Genomic DNA, 19,625 nt, shown 5'->3' with positions numbered 1-19,625 from the left:
CTCCTCACTCACCAGCTTCCTTCCAGGGAACGGAGGGCAGTAGACTCTGTTGACTTCTAAGTTTATTTAAACCTGGGGATCTTATCATATCTTCATCCAAACAGCACAAAGTTAAACAAAGCAGCTTTCCAGGCTCAAGGAGAGAGAAATTGACTTAAGATAGGGCTCTGTCAGAGGTTACTCAACTGTTAGTGGCAACTGCCTTATCGCTGGGCCATGCTCCCCTGTGGGGTCAGTGCCCTGGCACTGTGCACCCAAATGAGCTTCAACCCAAAGGAGTGGGAGCCCATTGCCAAAAGAGCGCAAATAAATTTGTGGTCTGATGAGTAGGCCCGTGGGTGCCAGGCAGCCTTTTCCCCAGCAATGGGTCGTAACCACAGGGACCCTGGTGGCAGTGATGGAGGCCACACAGCAGCCTGACAACACGGGCTTTCTGACACCAAGTCTGAGCTGAGTCCCACTGGCAGCAAAATGGCACCAACCCTGAATCCAATATGGCACCCTCCGTGAGGAACCACCAAGCTAAATGCAACCCAATTACTCCAGATTCCTTCTATTGGCAAGAGGTCAGCAATTTGTCCATAAGTGAAGAGAAGTTTATTCTGTATTTGGCTTTGCTTTACTTGCCCATTAAGTTCTGCAAGTACCACCATTCATGAACTTACTAATGCCTCAACCACTGTTCTGTGAATCTTCCAATGTTGCTTCTGATCTAGAAGCTCCCTTACAACAAAAAGAAGTGCAGGATGATGTTCCCAAACTCCCCGCTCTTATCATGAACCCCACCATTTAGAAGCATCTGGTCTGAAGGGATGATGAAACAGCCTTTTGAAGACAGCTGTGGTCCCAGTTGGGAGATAATAGCATGGGAGGTTTGACTGCTGACTTGCAGATGCTCTTAGACCCAGTGCTGTTTCTCCTTCAGGCAGAACACATGTGCATCCACAGACTTCCTCTTTCCCTGGTCTGCTAAAGGGGATCCCATAATTAGCCCCCTCCTTACTGCTTGGAAGGAGGAAGGACTCATGCTTGCTGGGAGCAAGGTGACATGTTTCTGCGTAATACTGTGTTGAGATGGGGAGGGGGCAGGGAGAAAGCACAGAGTTCTGTAGACGGGAGGTGGAAGAGAGATTTGGGGGCAGCTTGCAGATGATGGTCTTAAGACTAATAATGGGGTGTGAGCTGAGAAGAGAGGAGAGGAAAGGAAGTTCTCTGTGTTGCACTGAGCCACCTATTTGAATTTCTTTGACATCTTTTGGAAGACGGGGTTGGATAGGGAGTGCCTTTTCATTCAGTCTTCACTGCTGGATTGTGCTTTGGAAAGGTGGTATCACCCTCAGGAACGCCCAGTGACCCTCTCTAAAGACTTTTGTTTCCTGCCTCTGTGAGCTCTGCCAAGGGAGAAATGCTTTCTTGGGAGATTTTGTGGTAGGAAGTCCATTACACTGGAAGGGAAGGAGCCTTTTGATCATTTTGGGCTCCTTATGGCCCTACAATAGGCGAAAGGGGATCACTGCAATGGTTGAGGTGCCCAACCCTGCCCACAGAGGGTAAATCAAGTCATAGTCATTAGAGGGGAGCATGGGCAGTATATGTTTAGCTCAGGGACCCTCCTGGGCTCCCACATTCTTTGCCATTACAGTGGTAAATTTTCACCGAAGACAGGCAGGACCACCAAGGGCTAGGAGGCCCAGGGATGAAGGCAAAGTCACCACTGTGAGAAAAGAACCCTGGCCCCAGCTGAGGGGCTGCAGGTGTTGAACTTTGGAGTGGAAGAGGGAAGGCATAGCCTGGGATCAGCTGCAGAAATCAAGATGGCAGCCCACCATCTGATGCTAGAATGCGAAAGTGCCCTCTGTCGTCTGTATAGATTAGAGTGAAATAGCAACACATCCCAAAGTAATTTGGGTGGAGAATAAAAATATATATTCAGGGCCCCCCTGAGGAGCTGGGGGAGGATGCAGAGGTGTTGGACTTCCTCACTTGGATTGTTGCTGATGTTCTCACAAACATTGAGGACTGACGGCTTGACATGCTGAGCCCTCTGTCTTGGGTCTTGCTCCTATGAAGCTTGTTACTGCAAAGGAGAGGCTAAATCTGCTTACAATTGTGCCTAAGAGTCTCCCCCTGAGTGCTTCTTTGTTGCTCAGATGTGGCCCTCTCTCTCTAGCTAAGCCACCTTGGCAGATGAACTCCCTGCCCTCCCCCCTATGTGGGACCTGACTCCCAGCGGTGTAAATCTCCCTGGCAATGCAGGATATGACTCCCAGGGATGAATCTGGACCCAGCATCGTGGGATTGAGAACATCTTGACCAAAAGGGGGATGCAAAATGAAACAAAATAAAGCTTCAGTGGTTGAGAGATTTCAAATGGAGTCGAGAGGTCACTCTGGTGGACTTTCTTACACACTATATAGATAACACTTTTTAGGTTTTATTGTATTGGAATAGCTAGAAGTAAATACCTGAAACTACCAAACTCCAAACCAGTAGCCTTGACTCTTGAAGATGAGTGTATAACAATGTAGCTTACAAGGGGGGACAGTGTGATTGTGAAAACCTTGTGGATCGCACTCCCTTTATCCAGTGTATGGATGGATGAGTAGATAAATGGGGACAAAAACTAAACGAAAAATAGGGTGGGATGAGGGGGATGATTTGGGTATTCTTTTTTATTTTTATCTTTTATTCTTATCTGATTCTTTCTGGTATAAGGAAAATGTTCAAAAATAGATTGGGGTGATGAATGCACAACTATATGATGGTACTGTGAACAGTTGATTGTACACTGTGGTTGATTGTATGGTATGTGAATATATCTCAATAAAACTGAATTTAAAATAAAAAAAAAGTGCCCTCTGCCCTTGAAAAATATTTTCTAAATTAGGAGATATTTCAAACACACAGGAGACTACAAAGAACGATATAAGAAGTTCAAATGTGACCACCACTTACTAATGCCTCAACCACTCTTCATTAACACTCTGTTAAAGCCCCTTTTGTACCGCTTCCCTATCCCATTCACTTCCCTTCCTCCTAGACTATCCTGAAGGAGACATGCCTTCTTCCAGTTCATGTTTTTATATTTTTGCTTCTTAGGGAAATGTCCATTTATAGTAGATGGAACTATTTTGTGCATTAAAAAGTTTTACATAAACGGTAGTATTGTACCTACCATTGTGCAGTTTGCTCTTTCCATTGACCTCATGTTTTCAAAAACAAAATTATGTTTATACCAGAAGCTCTGGTTCATTCATTTTAACTGCTGTGTAGTATTCCATTGCATGAATACCCCACCATTTATACCCATTCTCCTCTTGAGGAGCATTTGGATTGTTTCCAATTGCTTTGCTATTACAAATAATGCTGCAATTCGCATCCTTGCAAAATGCCTCCAGTTGCTGACACATGAGAGTTTCTCTAGAAGTGCAATTGCTGAGTAATAAGAGATGAGCATCTTCCACCTTACCAGATATTGCTGAGTTATCCTCTAAAGTTGTGCCATTCAATACTTCCTCCAGGACGCAGGCAAGTTCCTCTTGCTACACATCTCTGCCAACACTTAGTCATGGCAGATTTTTTACTTTTATCACTCTGTGAGTGTGAAATGGCATCTCATTGTTTCAATTTGCACTTCTCTGGTTGCTAGTGAGGTTGAACACCTTTTCGTGTACCTATTGGTCATTCCAGTTTTTCTTCTATAGGATGCCTATTCCTAACCTTTGTCTATCTTTCTGTTAGGTTGTCTTCTTATTGACTTGTTGAAGTTCTTCATACATTTTGGTTACTAATCGTTTGTTGGTTACATGGGTTGCCTATGGCTTGTCTTTTAACATTTTATGGAGTCTTTTGTCATGCCAGTTTTTAAAATGTATTCAAATTTATCATTTTTCTCTCTTTTTTTCATGTATGTCCTTTATCTTATTTATGAAATCCTTCCCTAGCCCCAAGAAATAGAGAATTTGCCTATAGTTTCTTCTGAGAGTTTTGCACTTCTTTTCTTCACATTTAGATGTTTAGTTTATTTCTAGTTAAATGTTGTCTATACCGTGGGGTAGAGGTATAATTTTTCCCATGTGAATAACCAGTTGTTTGGACATCTTTTATTGAATTTTCTGTTGCTTCCTTTCCTACCTTGTTCATTTTCCCTATTAACTTATCTATTCTTGATTCTTTGTTCTAACATATGAATATTAGAACCAGCTTGCCAAACTCTACCAAAAAATTGAGGTTTTGATGGGAATTGCTTTGAAATTATAGACTAATTTGGGAGTAACTGACATGTTTTTATGGAATAAATATAGTATAGCTTTAAATCTTGTTTTATATCTTTCAATAACATCTTGTCTCTTTCCTCATTAAGGTTTTGCATATCCATTGTCAGCTTTATTCCTATATAACTTACAATTTTGGTTGGTACTGATTATTCTTTTTTTTTCTATTATTTTCTTTTTCCTTTTTAAATAGGAGCAATATCACTATTTTTTTTTCCTTGCTCTTCCTCTTCTGTCTCACACACACACACACACACACACAATACTGGTCCCTCAGCTGCCCCAGTGCGGTTTTTCTGGAATTTTAAATTTTGCCCCCTTGACTATTTCCCCAACTCCCCCAACTCCCGAAACTTTTCTTTTTTCCCTTTTTTTTTTTTTTTTTTTTGCTTAACTTAGATATTGTAGGGTTTTGTTGCTTTCTATCAAAATAGCAGCAGTGACCTGCAGAATCCCTAATATTCTTGCAAGCATTGGGGTCTACCAATTTAATAGGTCAAGCCCTCGATTTTGGGGTTTGCCCTTATGAAATGTATTCCTGCAAAGGAAAAGAAGCTAAGCCTATTTATAATTATGCCTAAGAGTCACCCCCAGAGAACGAAACTCTTTTGTTCTCAGATGTGGCCTCTCTCTCTAGGCCAACTCTGCAGGTAACTCGCTGCCCTCCCCACTATGTGGGACATGACTTCCAGGGGTGTAAATGTCTCTGGCAAAGTGGGACATGACTCCCGGGGATGAGCCTGGCCCTGGCATCATGGGATTGAGAAAGACTTCTTGGACCAAAAGGGGGAAGAGAAATTTAAAAAAATAAGGTTTTGGTGGCTGAGAGATTTCAGATAGATTCTAGAGATCATTCTGGAGGTTATTCTTATTCATTATATAGATATTTCTTTTTAGTGTATTAGAATAGCTAAAAGGAAATGCCTGAAGCGGTTAAACTGTAATCTAGTAACCTTGATTCTTGAAAATGATTGTGATGATTGTAAAACTATATAGCTTTTATGGTGTGACTGTGTAATTGTGAAAACCTTGTGACCGATACTCCCTTTATCCAGTGTATGGACAGATGAGTAAGAAAATAAAGACAAAAATAAAAATAAATAGGAGGGGATAAAGGGTATGGGATGTTTTGGGTGTTCTGTTTTATTTTTATTATTTTTATTTTTTTGGAGTAATGAAAATGTTCAAAAATTGATTGTGGTGATGAGTGCACAACTATATGATGATACTGTGAACCACTGATTGTACACGGATGATTATCTGGTATGTGACTATATCTCCATAAAATTGCATTAAAAAAACACTAGCAACAGCCAGCACTCCTGCTCTCTTCACCACGGACGCCCTGGTCTGATTGTAGAGACCTGGCCATGCCCTTGGGGAGACCCTTCTGAGGAGAGTCAGGCCCTGCTCTGGGAAAGCCTCAGCCTGAGGGGTAAAGTCAGAAGAGATCCTGTATTCCTGAAGAGATCCCATATTCCCGAAGCTGCCGAACAAATCAGCTCAGGCTGTGTACTCTGGCCGTGGGCTGTGCTGATGGAAATGGCCAATGTGGTCAGGTGCTGTGGTTTCCAAGAACTTGGAGAGGTGACTTTTTGCTGGCAAAATGTCTAATTTTAGCAAAAAAAGAAACAAGAAAAAAGAAAAATAAAAAGAGAAAGAAAAAAAAGGGATTGGAGGTAACAAAGTATGGATACTGGGGTTTCTCATAGGAGCAAAATAAAGTTAGTTACCCCAATTCCAGAAAAGGCACAAACTGGGGCAACCTGGGGACTGGCATCCCGGCCCAGAAGATTTTTTTATGTGTGTTCTCCCAGAGCTAGCTAGAAGTGGGCAAAGGGTGTTGGGGCAGGAGGCAGCGAAGGCAGGGGTGAGGGAAGTGGGGTGTCCTGGCAGGAAATTTTACCTCGGAGCCTCTGGCAAACTGGAAGAACCATCAGCACGCCTGTCCTCGTGGTGACAGAGCGACTGAAACTCAACGTGTGCTTTCCTTACTCAGTGGTGGTCCCCTGGTGTTCACCCCCACCCCAATCTGGCCTCCTCGCCCCTCCACCCCTCCTGCCCCAGCTCCTTCCCTCCGCTTTCCCGGCTCCTTGAGGAGCCCCTGAAACAGCCATCTGAGAAGCAAAACTGGTTCCTGGGGCAGCCCTGGGGGAGTGGGTGAGCTCGCTGGGCAGTGTGCTTTGTTGTGAGGGAGAGTGTACTTCTGATGGTTGTCATCTGTGCACCTGACACAAAGGGGTCTGTGGGTCTGTGGGTCTGTGGGGGGTGCGGGGGCCCGCGGATGTCTGCAAATGGTGGGTGTTTAGAGCCTGGGCTCATGTCTGTCCGTGTTTGTGCGAGAAGGTGTGCGTTTCTCATCCAAGGTGTCCGTAGTTCCGGGCGTGGTTTGTCGTCCTGTGTGGGTGATGCCAGGAAGTGTGAGGTGAGCGTCAGCAGGGTGGGATGGAACTGTTTTCTCTCAGCTGGGCTTTTGGGTAACTCCCAGGCTCTCTGGTGTCCCTGAGCTGGGGAGGGAACAATGAGTCACTCCCTCCACACCCCTTTGCAGAAACTTCTTCCCTGTCCCCAGGGCCGGGTTTCACCAGGAGCCATAAAGATGCCCTGCCCACCCTGGGGCTGGGTTTCGTCGGTCTGCAGCCAGAACAGCTGAAACCCAGCCTGGGGGCTGTCCCAGCCTCGCCCAGTGGCCCGGCCCGGAGCTGGTTCCCAGGCGCTGACTCCGCATCTGGGGCGTCCCCTGGTCAACTCCGGTCTGTGTCCTGAGCCCCCTCTGCCACCCTGAGACCCGCCCCTCCTGAGCCCCCGAGCTCCCTTTCCTCCTGCGCCCCAACCCCTCAAGCCCCCTCCCCTTCGCTCAGCGCCCTCTCTCTCCCCAGCCTCCTCCCTCCCGGGACCCTCCCCAAGAGTCCCCGCCCCCCTCCCTCCCCCTAGCCTCCTCCCTCCCCACTCCAAGTCCTCGCCCCCGCACAGCCCCCTCCCTCCCCCTAGCCACCTCCCTCGCGGGACCCTCCCCACCCCGAGTCCCCGCCCCCAGTCCCCTCCCCCGCCCAGCCCCCTCCCTCCCCCTAGCCTCCTCCCTCCCCACCCCGAGTCCGCGTCCCCGAGTCCCCGCCCCCGCCCAGCCCCCTCCCTCCCCCTAGCCACCTCCCTCGAGGGACCCTCCCCACCCCGAGTCCCCGCCCCCAGTCCCCTCTCCCGCCCAGCCCCCTCCCTCCCCCTAGCCTCCTCCCTCCCCACCCCGAGTCCTCGCCCCCCAGTCCCCGCCCCCCGTCCCCTCCCCCGCCCAGCCCCCTCCCTCCCCCTAGCTTCCTCTCTCCCGGGACCCTCCCCAAGAGTCCCCGCCCCCCTAGTCCCCGCCCCACGTCCGCTCCCCCGCCCAGCCCCCGCTCTCCCCGTAGCCTCCTCCCTCCCCACCCCTAGTCCTCGCCCCCCAGTCCCCGCCCACAGTCCCCTCCCCCGCCTAGCCCTCTCCCTCCCCTCCCTGGCCTCTCTCTCAGCTCTTCCACTCTCTGGTCCTTGGTCTCCTCCCCAGGTTCTTTCAGCCTCAAGGGACGATGGGGCAGGGGCTTGGCGAGGGCTCCAGTTCTAAGCGAGGGGAAGGGGTGGGAGTGTCGGGGAGACAGGCAGCCTGGCCTTGGCCTTGGCCACGGCTTCTGTCCTCTTCTCACGCAGGAGTGGGCCTGGCTGTGACTGGGGGGGGGACGATGGGGACGGGGCAAGGGAAGGGGGCTCCCCCACAATGACTGTGGAATCACGCTTGCCCCCACGGGCTCCCCAGCAGCTCCTGCCCCTCCACTTTCTCCCCTTCATTCTCTCTCCCAGTAGAGACCTCACCCAAGCACACCACACCTGCCTGCCCCACCCTCACCCCTCCGTGGAGGACCCGAGAGAAGCCCTTTCCCCCTTCCCTTCAGGATCTGCAGCCCTTGGTCCAGCTCTGCCCACCCCCAGCCCCCCAACCCTCCCAGCAGACTCCAGAAGGGCTGCGGTTTTCCTCCGAGGGCCGCAGTGATGCCGCCTCCACCGGGTGGGGATTGGGGGGCTGCTCCCCTACTCCTGGGGTCACAGCCGCCCCAGGAGCAGGTTGCACCTCCTTCCCGTTTAACGTTCCCGGGTCCTGCCCCGGGATAGCCAGAGGCTCAGCCTCTACCCCCGGCCTCGCCACCCTCGCGATGCCCTCCTCAGGCCCAAGGGGGCGCCACACGCCAGCCCCGGGCGCCCTCTCCGGAGTGGCTGGATCCCGGAGTCGTAGCCGTGCACTTGGCACCGTGGCTCACAGTCTACACCCGCGGCACTTTTGGCAACCGCAGCGCATTTCTGCCGGTTACAACTGTTTCTCCCCGCCCCTCCACGGGCCAGTAGCCAGGAGGAATTTTCAAAATTTCTACCCGGCAAGCAAACACCCGGGGAGGGGGCGGAGGGGGAACCCCAGGGAGAGCCATCGCTGGCCAGCCTGGGAGGGGGGGTCGTGAACCCCAGCATCTGCCGGCCGGGGTGCCAGTGCCACTACCAGGGTTGTTTTCTTGCTGGGTGTTTCAGCGCATTTGGGACAGGTTGTAGTGGGAGGGCGTGGCTTGGGATAAGGTCTGTTTGTCATCGGACTGGGGTGTTTTTTCCACGCTGGACAAAGGCACCCTGAATTTCCACCATCCTGCTATCTCCCTGCATCCTTGATCCCCAGAACCCTGCACCATCTCGGGCAGGTCTGACCTGCTCCCCAGTGTCCTCCGGGAGCCCTTGAGGGCGGGGCCTGCCGACTTGTGAATTTCTCCCCAACTCAGGAATGTCTTGGAAAAAAATTGTGTAGATCATGTTTGTTGCCATGGTTACACACACTGGCTTGGGCTTCCATTTCAAACAGTTCTTGGTCAAATCCTAGCTCCATAGCTGCATGATGCTGGGTAAGTCACTTAAATGCACTGGGCTTTGGTTTCTTTATGGGTAGAATGTGGGTGATATTACAGACTTGAGGATTATCAGAGGCTGTGTGCAGGGCCTGCCTGGTGCTAGCTCTGCCCCTGAGGCATGCTAGGTACTATTATCAATGTCACACTGAACTTGTCCTCCAGGGTAAGGGGGCTGAGTTCCCCATCCCATCCAGAGTGCAGAGAAGGGAGACAGCTGGGAGGGCCATTTGGTACTAGACTCATCTCAGCAGCAGGGAAACTCAGGGCACGGGGCACTGAGTCAGGTGCTGGGGACACACCAGGGAGTTGAGCTTTGGTGGTCCTGGGACTGCAGACACCAGGTCCAGAACTCCCTTGTGTATCTGTGTGACCCAGCCCTTGGGGGTCTCTGGGGCCTGGGCAGGAAACAGGCTGGCTGGCAGGATGGTGGGATGGGCTGCACAAGCAAGACCAACCCAAGCCCCTTCCGCCCTGCCTTGCTGATGCCCGCTGTCTGTCGCTGTCCCCAGGCTGGCTCAGCTGCACCTCAGCTCTCCCCTGCATTTCAGGCCCTAAGGATTCTGGCCTCACAGGACACGGGCCCCTCCAGCCTTCCAGGCCTCTGGTCCTGCTGTCCCTTGCTTCCCCATACCACATGCATTTGCACCTGTGGATCCCCTACCTGGAAGACAGGTTCTTCCTATCCCTGCACCTGGCTGGTCCTTCTTGATTTTTTTCCCATCTTTTAATTTTGAAACATGTAAAACCTACAGAAAAGTTGCAAGAACAGTTTCACGAACTTGAGTGGGGCTAAGTCCTCAGTCCCGGCTGCTGGGTTCCTCAAAGTTTCTGGGGTCCCCTTACTCCCCAAGGCACCAGGCAGCAGGAACGGGGAAGGCTCCTTGGAGGAGGTGAGACTTGGGCTCAGCTTTCTTTTCTATTCTCAAATAGACTTGATTTTTTAGAATAGCTTTAGATTTACAGAAAAAATTAAGAAGATAATACAGAGAGTTCCCATATACCCCACACCCAGTTTCCCCTATTATTTACATCTTACATTAGGATGGTGCATGTTGCAATTAATGATGTGATAGTGATATATTATGATTAACTAAAGCCCATACTTTATTCAGATTCCCGTAGTTTTTACCTAATGTCCTTTTTCTGTCCCAGGATCTCACCCAGGACACCGCGTCAGTCATCATGCCTCCTTCAGCTCCTCTTGGCTGTGGCAGTTTCCCACACTTTCTATGTTTTGATGACCTTGACGGTTTTAAGGAGTTCTGGTCAGAGATATTGTACGAGGTCCCCCTATTGGAATTCACCTGGTGTTTTTCTCATGATTAGACTGGGGTTTGGGGTCTTGGAGAGGAAGAGCACAGAGGTCAATTGCCATTGTCATCACATCATGTCAAGGCTACATATTATTAACATGACTTATTGCTCTTGATGTTGACCTTGACCGCTTGACTGAAACGGTGATTATCAGGTTTCTCCACTGACAGTTACTCTCTGTTTCCTCTTTTCTCTACTGTCCTCTTTGGAAGGAAGTCACTGTGTTCAGCCCACACTTAAGGAGTGGGGGGTTATGCTCCCCATCCTTGAGAGTGAAGTAGCTACATAAATTATGCACCACGATTTGTTTCTTCTACCCCATTTACTTATTCAATCAATGATTTATACCAGTATCAGCATGATTCCGAAGGTCAAACCATGGAAGTTAAGACCAGATAAAAAAGGAGCACTGAAAAATAAAAAAGTTCAAAGCTAACCACAAGCATGGCTGCTCCAGGTCCCCCCCCCACCCAGGCTCCCTAGGGGATGGGGCAGGACAGCCCAGGGCCTGCCCCTCCTTGGGGCTGGGCTGACCCTGAGCTGGAACCAGCAGGACATGAGGGCTGCTGGCTGGGCTGTGTTGGTGGGTTCACCTGACAAGAGGGCAAAGATCCAGGCCTTGCTGGAGCCAGAGAAGGTGAGGGGTAGGGTTGGGAGCTGTGTGTGGCCGGAGTGGGCAGTGCCTGCCACATCTGAGCTGAGAGGCACGGGAGAGGTGGAGAGGGTCGGGGGTAGAGAGCCTGGAGCAGGAGAGGCTGGGGGGTGGCCCAGGGAAGGCCAGACTTGGAGCAGGAGAGGCTGGGGGGCGGCCAGGGAAGGCCAGGCTTGGGGGCCACGGATCCAGGAGGGAGGTGAACCCTGATCCCTGAGTCACCTGGGGCGGGGGTGAGATGGCGTTCAGATACTCGAGTTCCTGGGTTTTGTCCCTGGTCCTGTCACTGCTGACTCACTGGGTACCTGTGAGTCCCCGGCTCCGCCTCCGGATTTCTTTCCCTCTCAGTGCATGACAGAAGCAGAGTGAGTTTGTCTGCAAACTGTTGTCCCTGGGGGTGTGTCAGGCCGACTGCGGGGAGGGTAAGGGTGCTGGGTGCAGGATCCTCTGTGGCCCCACCCAAGGACAGAGAGGAAGCAGGATGGGATGACCCCAGACTTTGCACATCGCACTGGAGACAAGGCTGCTCCAGGGTCCCAGGCTGATGTCCCCAGTGAAAGCCCTGCCTCCCCTCTCCTGAGGCTCCATCACTCATCTCAGAGTAGGGCAGCCCCTCCTGTCCACCCCCTCTGGTGAACCTGCCACGCTGGCCCAGGTACCTTGTCACACATCACAGCTGTCAGGGCATGCCCGTCCTAAAACCCCACCCTGCTTTTCCAGGAGGAAAACACGCTCCTGGACGTGGCACTCGAGGCCTTTCCCAATGTGCCCAACTTACTCTCCAGCCCCAGCTCCATCACACACCCAGCTCCAGATCCCTCAAAACTGCTTCTCCCCAGATGCTCTGGGCTTTTCCATCTGCTGCTCCCCTTGGTGGGAAACTTCTTCCCCTTCACAGGCCTCTGAAGTCTTACTTACCTTTGAGTCCCTGTCCCACCTGCCGCCTCCTCTGGGAAGCCTGCCCTGGGCCCCAGGTGGAGGTGATCGTTTCCTCCCCAGAGTTCACACAGAGTTGACTTCTCCTGTGCAGGGAACTGTCTACTGAGACTGAGGGGCCTTGAGGGCAGGTGCTCAGTACCTTCCTCGTGAAAGAATAAATAAATGAGTCAGTAACAAATGAGAGAGTGGAAGTTGAGGATAAGATCAAGAATCAGACAGGGCTGGGAGTGAATCCTGGTCTTATTATTCCAGTGGCCTGGAATGCCACATCAGCTCTCGGAGCCCTAGTTTTCTCATCTGTGAAATGGGCGTGACAGTGCCTCTGCATTGTTTCCTAGTAAGATGAAATAATTTCCTGTTATATGAAGGCGCACAGCAGGTGCTCAAAAAACGTCTGTTGACCATCCGACTGGGGTGGGTGGGGGGCTAGTGGAAGGAGGCTTCCTTGGTTGGGGAGGGGGTGGGGCTGGGCAGGACTGCCTCCTCCATCAGATTAGAGCATCCTCAGGGACTCTCCAGCCTTTAGTAACTTTGGGAAGTTGAAGTAAAGGGACAACCAGCAGAGGGGGGGGCTGCCTGGAAGCAGGGTGGGGGGAGCAGGAGGGAGGGAGGGGGTAGGTGGGTGGGAAGGAAGTCTCATGCCTGGGGCTGGGGATGGGCCTTCCTGAGAAGGGCTCTACGGCTGTGTGGGATGGTGGGGTGGCCAAGGTGAGGGGGCTGGAAAAGAGTGCTGAGTTCTGGGATCCTGAGGCCCTCACTCATGGGACAGAGACAAAGCAGGATGGGACCACCGCAGATCCTTGCTCAGAGGCCAGGAGGGCTGCTCTGGGGGTCTGGGCTGGTCCTGGGGGTGGGCCCTGCCTTCCCTCTCATAAGGCTCCATCAAGGCTCTTTGAAACCACCAGACAGAAGCTGAAATCAGATGCATTAATTCAGTGGAAAATAATTTAGAAACTGTCCCCCCACTCAGCCCCTCCCCCCCTCTGGACCTCCCCTTCCTCTCCACCCCACCACCCTGTCCTTGCTCCTTTTCCTGAGAGGCACCCCCCAGGCACGGCCCCTCTGCTTTTTCCCTCAGCCCACGTGGGGCCCAGCCTGGGGACACCCCTGGCTCAGCCAGACTGGGCAGGGGGGCCTCCTGTGCAACCAAGACTGACACAACCAGCCTCAGGGCCCAGGAGGAGGGTGGCCCACTGGTGAGCACTGCCAGCAGAGGGCCAGGGGCTCCCTGTTCAGCCTGGAGCCAGGGCCTGGCGCCTCTGAGCCCATGGCCTGTGGTTTTCTAGAACCTGTGCCAGCCCTCTGGGCTCCTACTGGGGTGGCCAGAGGGATCTTGACAGAGAACCCCCAGCTCCGGGGTCTTCCTGCCAGGCCTTCATCAGCCTCCCAGCACCTGGGAGCCGGGTGCTAGCAGCCACCTTCCCAGGGGAGAAATTGGTTTAGAGAGTTTAATTCTGTTCCCCAATGTTGCAAAGCTTGTAATGGCAGAGCTCGGACTTGACCCAGGGGAGGCTGCGGTCATCTCCTGTGGGAGCCACGGAGAAGCCACCCACGTCCTCCCCCAGCCCAGGGGTCAGACCTCCCAGCTGCCTGGGTCCACCCTGGGTAAACCTCAGCACTGTCCCCCAGAACCACCCAGGAAGGGGCCAGTCCACACGGGCCCTGGGTCGGGAAGTGATGACCCATTTACCACAACAGACCCTCCTTCCAGAGCAATCCAGGGAGATGACGCTCAAGTGACCTGGTGTCACAATCTTTACACTCACAGAGAAAGCACGTTTTAGGTTTTATGAAATCCCACTGCAGATCATTTACCGGCACTTTTAGATTTTGTAACTTATGGCGTTGTTCAGTTAAAAAAGAAACAGGATCTCGACTTCTGTCTGGTGCGCTGGGACTGTTTGCACGCCAGGAAGTTAGCGAACTTTTGCAAAAATAAATAAGTTTTGAATCGACTTCCAGCTAAACTAGCTTTTGAGCTGGGAGTGAGGCTAATTCCTTTTGTTCTTCAAAAAGCCTGCACGATCTGATAAGGATCAAAGGCTGTGTTTGGTGGGGAGGGATGGTTTTAAGTCCATACCTGCCTTTTAGGCCTGGCCTCGGGTCATGTTTCCAGAAACTTGGTTCCAGCTGCAGCAGAACGGCTCCGGGTTAGACGGGTAGTCAGGAGGCTTTTTCTTTGCCTCTTTCCCAGAGACTCCCAGGGAGCTGGAGTGCAGGGCCAGAGGGGTGTGTGTGTGTGTGTTTTGTGTGTGTGTGTCACCAGGATTTGGCTGAGGCGACAGGGCTTTGCAAAGTCGTAGTTCCTGCCTGGTGTAAGTGGGACCAATGGTGAGGGGATGGCACCTTGTACTACGACTCCCCCCCACAACCCGCACCTGCCCCCGGCCCCTCCTCTCTGTCTTTTCCGTCCTCTCCAAGCGTTTTCACACCTCATCTCACTTCCCCTCTCTTTTAGATGGAAGACAGGTGATCCTGTTCTCATTTGACAAGATGGGAAGTTGAAGATCAGAGGTGGTGCTGTGGTCTGTCCTCGAGACCACAGGGCTAGTAAGATGACAGCCTATGAGGCTGGGCAGGGAGAGGTAAGCTAATCTGATCTGAAGCTTTATCAGGGGATGTCCTTGATAACACGCTACATGTCCAATACACAGTGTATGTTGGGAAAAAGAACAAAGAAAACAAATAAAAGCTAACCCTGCCCCCTAACCAAGGTGTGCACACATCATAAGGTGTCAAAGTGAAAGGCTGTCAAAGCTTCTGGGACAGGGTTGGGCTCAGGGACAGAGCTGAATTTCCTTGTCTTTCCCCCATCTTGGGGCTCAGGGAGCCAGTGTGGGGTGCAGAAAAAAGTGTCTTAGTTTCACTGGTGTTTTCCCGCAGCAGTGGGTGGGACTGAGCCAGAGTGTCTTGGCATAAATCAAGCATCGACAAACATCTACCAAGCTCCCCTCATGTGCAAAGGTGCTCACCGCTTCCCGGGCACACCTGAAGACTCTGCCCCCATCCCCCCACCCCCCGCCCCTCCTTCCCATCTGGGCTCTGCAGCCCTCCCCTGCCCTGGGCCGCCTTCTGTGCCTGGGGCCCCTCCTGCGCCTCCCCTCTCCCAGCCCTTGGGGCCCCCTCCTGCTCCCGCTGGGCTGCTCTGGGCTGGGCCCGGCCAACAGGAAGACTGGCTTCTTAGGTACTTTTGTTGGACCATGGGGAGAAAGTTCTAGGGCCTGCTGTGCTCCACCCCACTTCCCAAGTGCCATGCCAGTTGGCTGTGTGCCAGGAGTGCCAGGGCAGGAAGGCAGGGGCAGGGGTGGGGAGGGCTCTGGCCAAGGCACTTCTGTACCCCAAAAGCTTGCTGAGGGGGGCCTGGTTCCTGGTCCGGGATGACAGGGAAGGGACTCCTGAGTGAGGAGACTCTGATATGGAGGGTCTGCCCAATCCCGGGCAAGCCCCTGGCCCTCTCCAGGCCTCAGTTTACTCATCTGAGCAAAGAAAGGCAACGCGAGTTCCTGCTCTGCCTACCCATGGGGAGGCTGCGATGAAGTCACCTGCAGGAAAGTGTTTATTGCCAATCAGGAAGGGGAGTTCTCTGTGTTGCTGTCTGGCCCACAGGGCTTTGAGTCCACAGGGCTCCTAAGATGGCCCCTAAGCCTTGCAAAGAAAATCCCAGGGAGATGCAGTCCAGGCAGACACTGTTTATGCTGGGATGTGTGTGCATATGGGTATGGGGAAGAGGGTGAAGGTGTGAGAGAGAGCAGGGGTGGGGGGTGGGGTGGGGAGTGTAGCTGGGAACCTTGGGTCCTTCCTCAGGCATTTACTGAGCACCTATTATGTGTCAAGCCCTACACTGGGCACTGAGGTGGAATATGGAATTGCTTCTGTCCTCAAGAAGCCCTCAGCCTACTAGGGGAGCCAGACGTGTTTACAGGTCACCACCCTACCGTGCCTCTACTTCCCCATCTGTAAAATGGATGGATTGTGCTCGCTGGTCTGGGCCAGCCCTGTGGTCCGTTAGGCGGTCAACAAACCCATCCCAGGTGCCTCCCACGTGCTGAGGGCTCACAAACGACTTCAACCCAAATCACAGCGCCCTCAGTGATTCTCCATCAGACAGCTCAAGGACTGTACATCTGGGTCAGAGAGGGACACACAGCCACCCTGGATGCCAGGCGCTGTGCTGGGTAGTGCCGGGAACACGTTGGAGCCCTAGCCCCTGAGGACCTCCCTGCAGCTGTCGATCCAGCTGCGAGGTGCCCTGGCTACTCCCTGCCCCCCAATCCTGGAACCCTGCCCTGCCTCCTTCTCCTTCCTTTCCCAGAGACGCCTTTCTGGAAGGTGTGTGGACACCTCTCAGCCTGGCACACAATGCCCTTGCCGCAGTGCCCAGCCCAGGGCCAGGTCCAGGTGGACTAGTGACATTTGGGGCAGGAACGAATCTCCGAATCTTGCAACTTGGAGCAGAGATTTCTGATCCTCTCACCCTGGCCCCTCCTCCACATACCTGTTTCTGGTCAAACTGGATTCTTGGCTGTTTCCAGAACGAGTCTGCATTTCCCCACTGGCACCTTTACCTGCTGTCCCCTCTGCCTGGAAAGCCTCCTTCACCCGGTGCTGCTGCCACGCACGACTCCAGGGGTCCCATTTACCACTCTCTATGTGCCCTCTGCAGCATAACCCAAGAATACGGGTGCCACCAAGCACCCCTCTGGGCTCCTTCCCTGCTGCCCTCTGTGTTTATCCCCACTTTGAAGTCTCATGAGACTTTGTTCCCATCCTGGCTTTATTGGGCGGCTCTGTGCGTCTAGCTTTGTGTGTCTTTGCAAAAAGTAAACACCTGTTTGCTCGGCTGCCATCCCCAGGGACTGCGCCATGACTTGCTCTTCATGACACCCCCCACCCAGTTCCAACCAAGCAGGCCTAGTGGGAACAGAGCTCCACTGGTCTCAACTCCCGTGGATGGGGGCAGGCTTCCCTGTCTTCGCCCTGGAGTGCATGGCCTCCACGGCCCCCTCTGGTGTGGCAGGGAAGCCAGGTGATGGCAGTGAGAGATGGGGGATAGCAAACGATGGACCCAGGAGTCCTGGACCCTGAGCTCCTCAGCGCCTGAAACTGGACCTTATCTGGGTAATGCCTAGAAGATTGCTGGTAAGGCCAAATACATGGACAACAGTAATTAATCATCATTATCATCCTCGTAACCACAACCATCATCACAATCCTAACCATAACACCTGTGATGAAAACGATAAGGCCGAGGGCCGCCGTCATCACAGGGCTGGGTTGCTCGCTGACATTCCCAGGACTCCTGCCCCAGCTCCTCTCCCTGAGGCCTCCAACCTTGCTGCCTGCCCAGGCCGGGAATGAGGGGGCAATGGGGGCAGCGGAGGGGGGCCTGTCTCCTGGCTGGGCCTGGCTGCCCCTCCCTCTGTAAACAACCCAGTGCCCCTGGGCTGTGACTCAGTGTCTGTCGCCCAGCTGACCTCAGCCTGGGCCTGGGGGCAGGGGCCAGCGCAGTTTCCCCTGAGACTCACTCCCCAAGAGAGTGACTCAGGGACCCAGGGCTGGGGCCCGCAGTAAAGTGCCTTTGTTGGCGATGGCTCAGGAATCCAGAGAAACTGGTCAGGGGGAGGCCCCGGTGACCAAAACCCCTCCCTCTGCCCCCGCCCGCTTCGCTGGAGCCATATAACCGCTCCAGCCTGTCGCCGGAGAGTGCGCGCTGTGGCAGCTGTCAGCAGGAAGGAACTGGTCTGGTTACTCTGGGCTCCCCGACTGGCTTTGTCTCCAGACTCCCAGCAACAGGCCTCCCTTCCAGGAGTTGGTGTCTGTCCTCTGCGCTTGGAGCTCCAGCACCGTCTGGGTCCTCAACCCCAGCAGACGCCGCGCCATGGCCTCCATGGGGCTGCAGGTGATGGGCATCGCCCTGGCCGTGCTGGGCTGGCTGGGTGCCATCCTGTCCTGCGCACTGCCCATGTGGCGCGTGACAGCCTTCATCGGCAGCAACATCGTCACGTCGCAGACCATCTGGGAGGGCCTGTGGATGAACTGCGTGGTGCAGAGCACGGGGCAGATGCAGTGTAAGGTGTACGACTCGCTGCTGGCGCTGCCGCAGGACCTGCAGGCGGCCCGCGCGCTCACTGTCGTGTGCATCATCGTGGCCGCCCTGGGCGTGTTGATGTCCGTGGTGGGGGGCAAGTGCACCAACTGCGTGGACGACGAGAGCTCCAAGGCCAAGATCATGATTGTGGCGGGCGTGGTGTTCCTGCTGGCCGGCCTGCTGGTGATGATCCCCGTGTCCTGGACGGCCAACAACGTCATCCGCGACTTCTACAACCCACTGGTGGCCTCGGGCCAGAAGCGCGAGATGGGTGCCTCGCTCTACATCGGCTGGGCAGCGTCTGGCCTGCTGCTGCTTGGGGGGGCCCTGCTCTGCTGCAACTGCCCCCCGCGTGCCGACAAGCCCTACTCCGCCAAGTACTCGGCTGCCCGCTCCGTGCCCGCCAGCAACTACGTGTAAGATGCCCCGTCAGCTTTGTTTCTTCTCCCTGGACCGAGCTCTGCAGCCTGTGACCCCAGGAGGGCCCCCCCGTCACACGGCTGGGCAAGCAGGGACTGAGCCTGGCCGCTGGCTGGCAGCCCCCAGTGCCTTCTGGCTGTCTCCGACACCCTCCCAAGGCCTCTTCTATACCAGCAAGGATGGAAGGAAGGAGACCCCTGGGCCACCCTCCTCGGAACGGTCCATGGATACAGGCGAGGGGGCGGAAGCAACAGGGGGCGGCGGCGGTGGGGGTGGGGAGCTGGCTCCTGCTGGCCCGGACAGCTCAGCCCTGACCTTGGGCTCTGCCTCTGAGCACGCCAGCCGGTGGCCCCTCCAGGCCCGTGTTGGCGCCGTGCCCTTCTTTGATCTTCCCCACTCCCCCTGCCTGCGTCTCCTGTGACTCTTTCCGGCTCCTTCTCCTGCTGCTGCCTCTCAGTTCCAGGGTGACCTCCGGCCCTGCCTGCATTGGCGAGGGGGTGCCCGCTGAGTGCTCAGGTTGTGCTTTGCCCACAGAGACCTGCGGCCCCCAGACTGGCGGGGGCCTCGTCCATCCACCTGCCCATAGGCAGAGTGGGCAGAGTGGCTTTGGGAGAGGAGGGTTGAAAGTGCTACAAACTGGTTTGGGTGGTGGGGGGGGAGGGGACTGTGGGGACAGGCTACTCCCTCACTTTGCGCCCCCACTCTGATGCCTCAGGACTCTCTCCCCATCGCCAGCCTCAGCAGAGGGGGCCCCAGACCCCTCGAGTCTGACAACCTTCAAATCCTCCGCCCTGGCCGAGGGCACTGGCCGGCCTGGAGAGGGCAGAGGGTCCGGCCCTTCTCCGACCCTCCGCCCAGGAAGTCCTGGGACTTTCCCTTGCCTCCTGGGTGGTTTCTGTTTTGTAATGTAAGAGGACCTATTCATCACTGTAATTATTATTGTTTTCTACAATAAATGGGACCTGAACACAGTAGGACTGAGATACTGTCTCTGATTTCAGCTGTGAAGGTGGGTGGGGGGCAGGGCT

General features: G+C 54.0%; 1 protein-coding gene across 1 annotated transcript; it reads left to right on the top strand.

The window, feature by feature from the left end:
- The first annotated feature begins 17,771 nt into the window (after window positions 1-17,771).
- On the top strand, window positions 17,772-19,569 carry CLDN4 (claudin 4). The gene has a single exon (XM_037815046.1). The coding sequence runs from the start codon at window positions 17,968-17,970 to the stop codon at window positions 18,595-18,597; it is 630 nt and encodes a 209-aa protein (XP_037670974.1). The 5' UTR covers window positions 17,772-17,967; the 3' UTR covers window positions 18,598-19,569.
- Window positions 19,570-19,625: the final 56 nt, after the last annotated feature.

Source organism: Choloepus didactylus, chromosome 21 (assembly GCF_015220235.1).
Source record: "Choloepus didactylus isolate mChoDid1 chromosome 21, mChoDid1.pri, whole genome shotgun sequence".
NCBI lineage: Eukaryota > Metazoa > Chordata > Mammalia > Pilosa > Megalonychidae > Choloepus > Choloepus didactylus.
The sequence above is the reverse complement of the archived record's forward strand: the minus strand, read 5'-3'. Positions and strand labels throughout refer to the sequence as shown.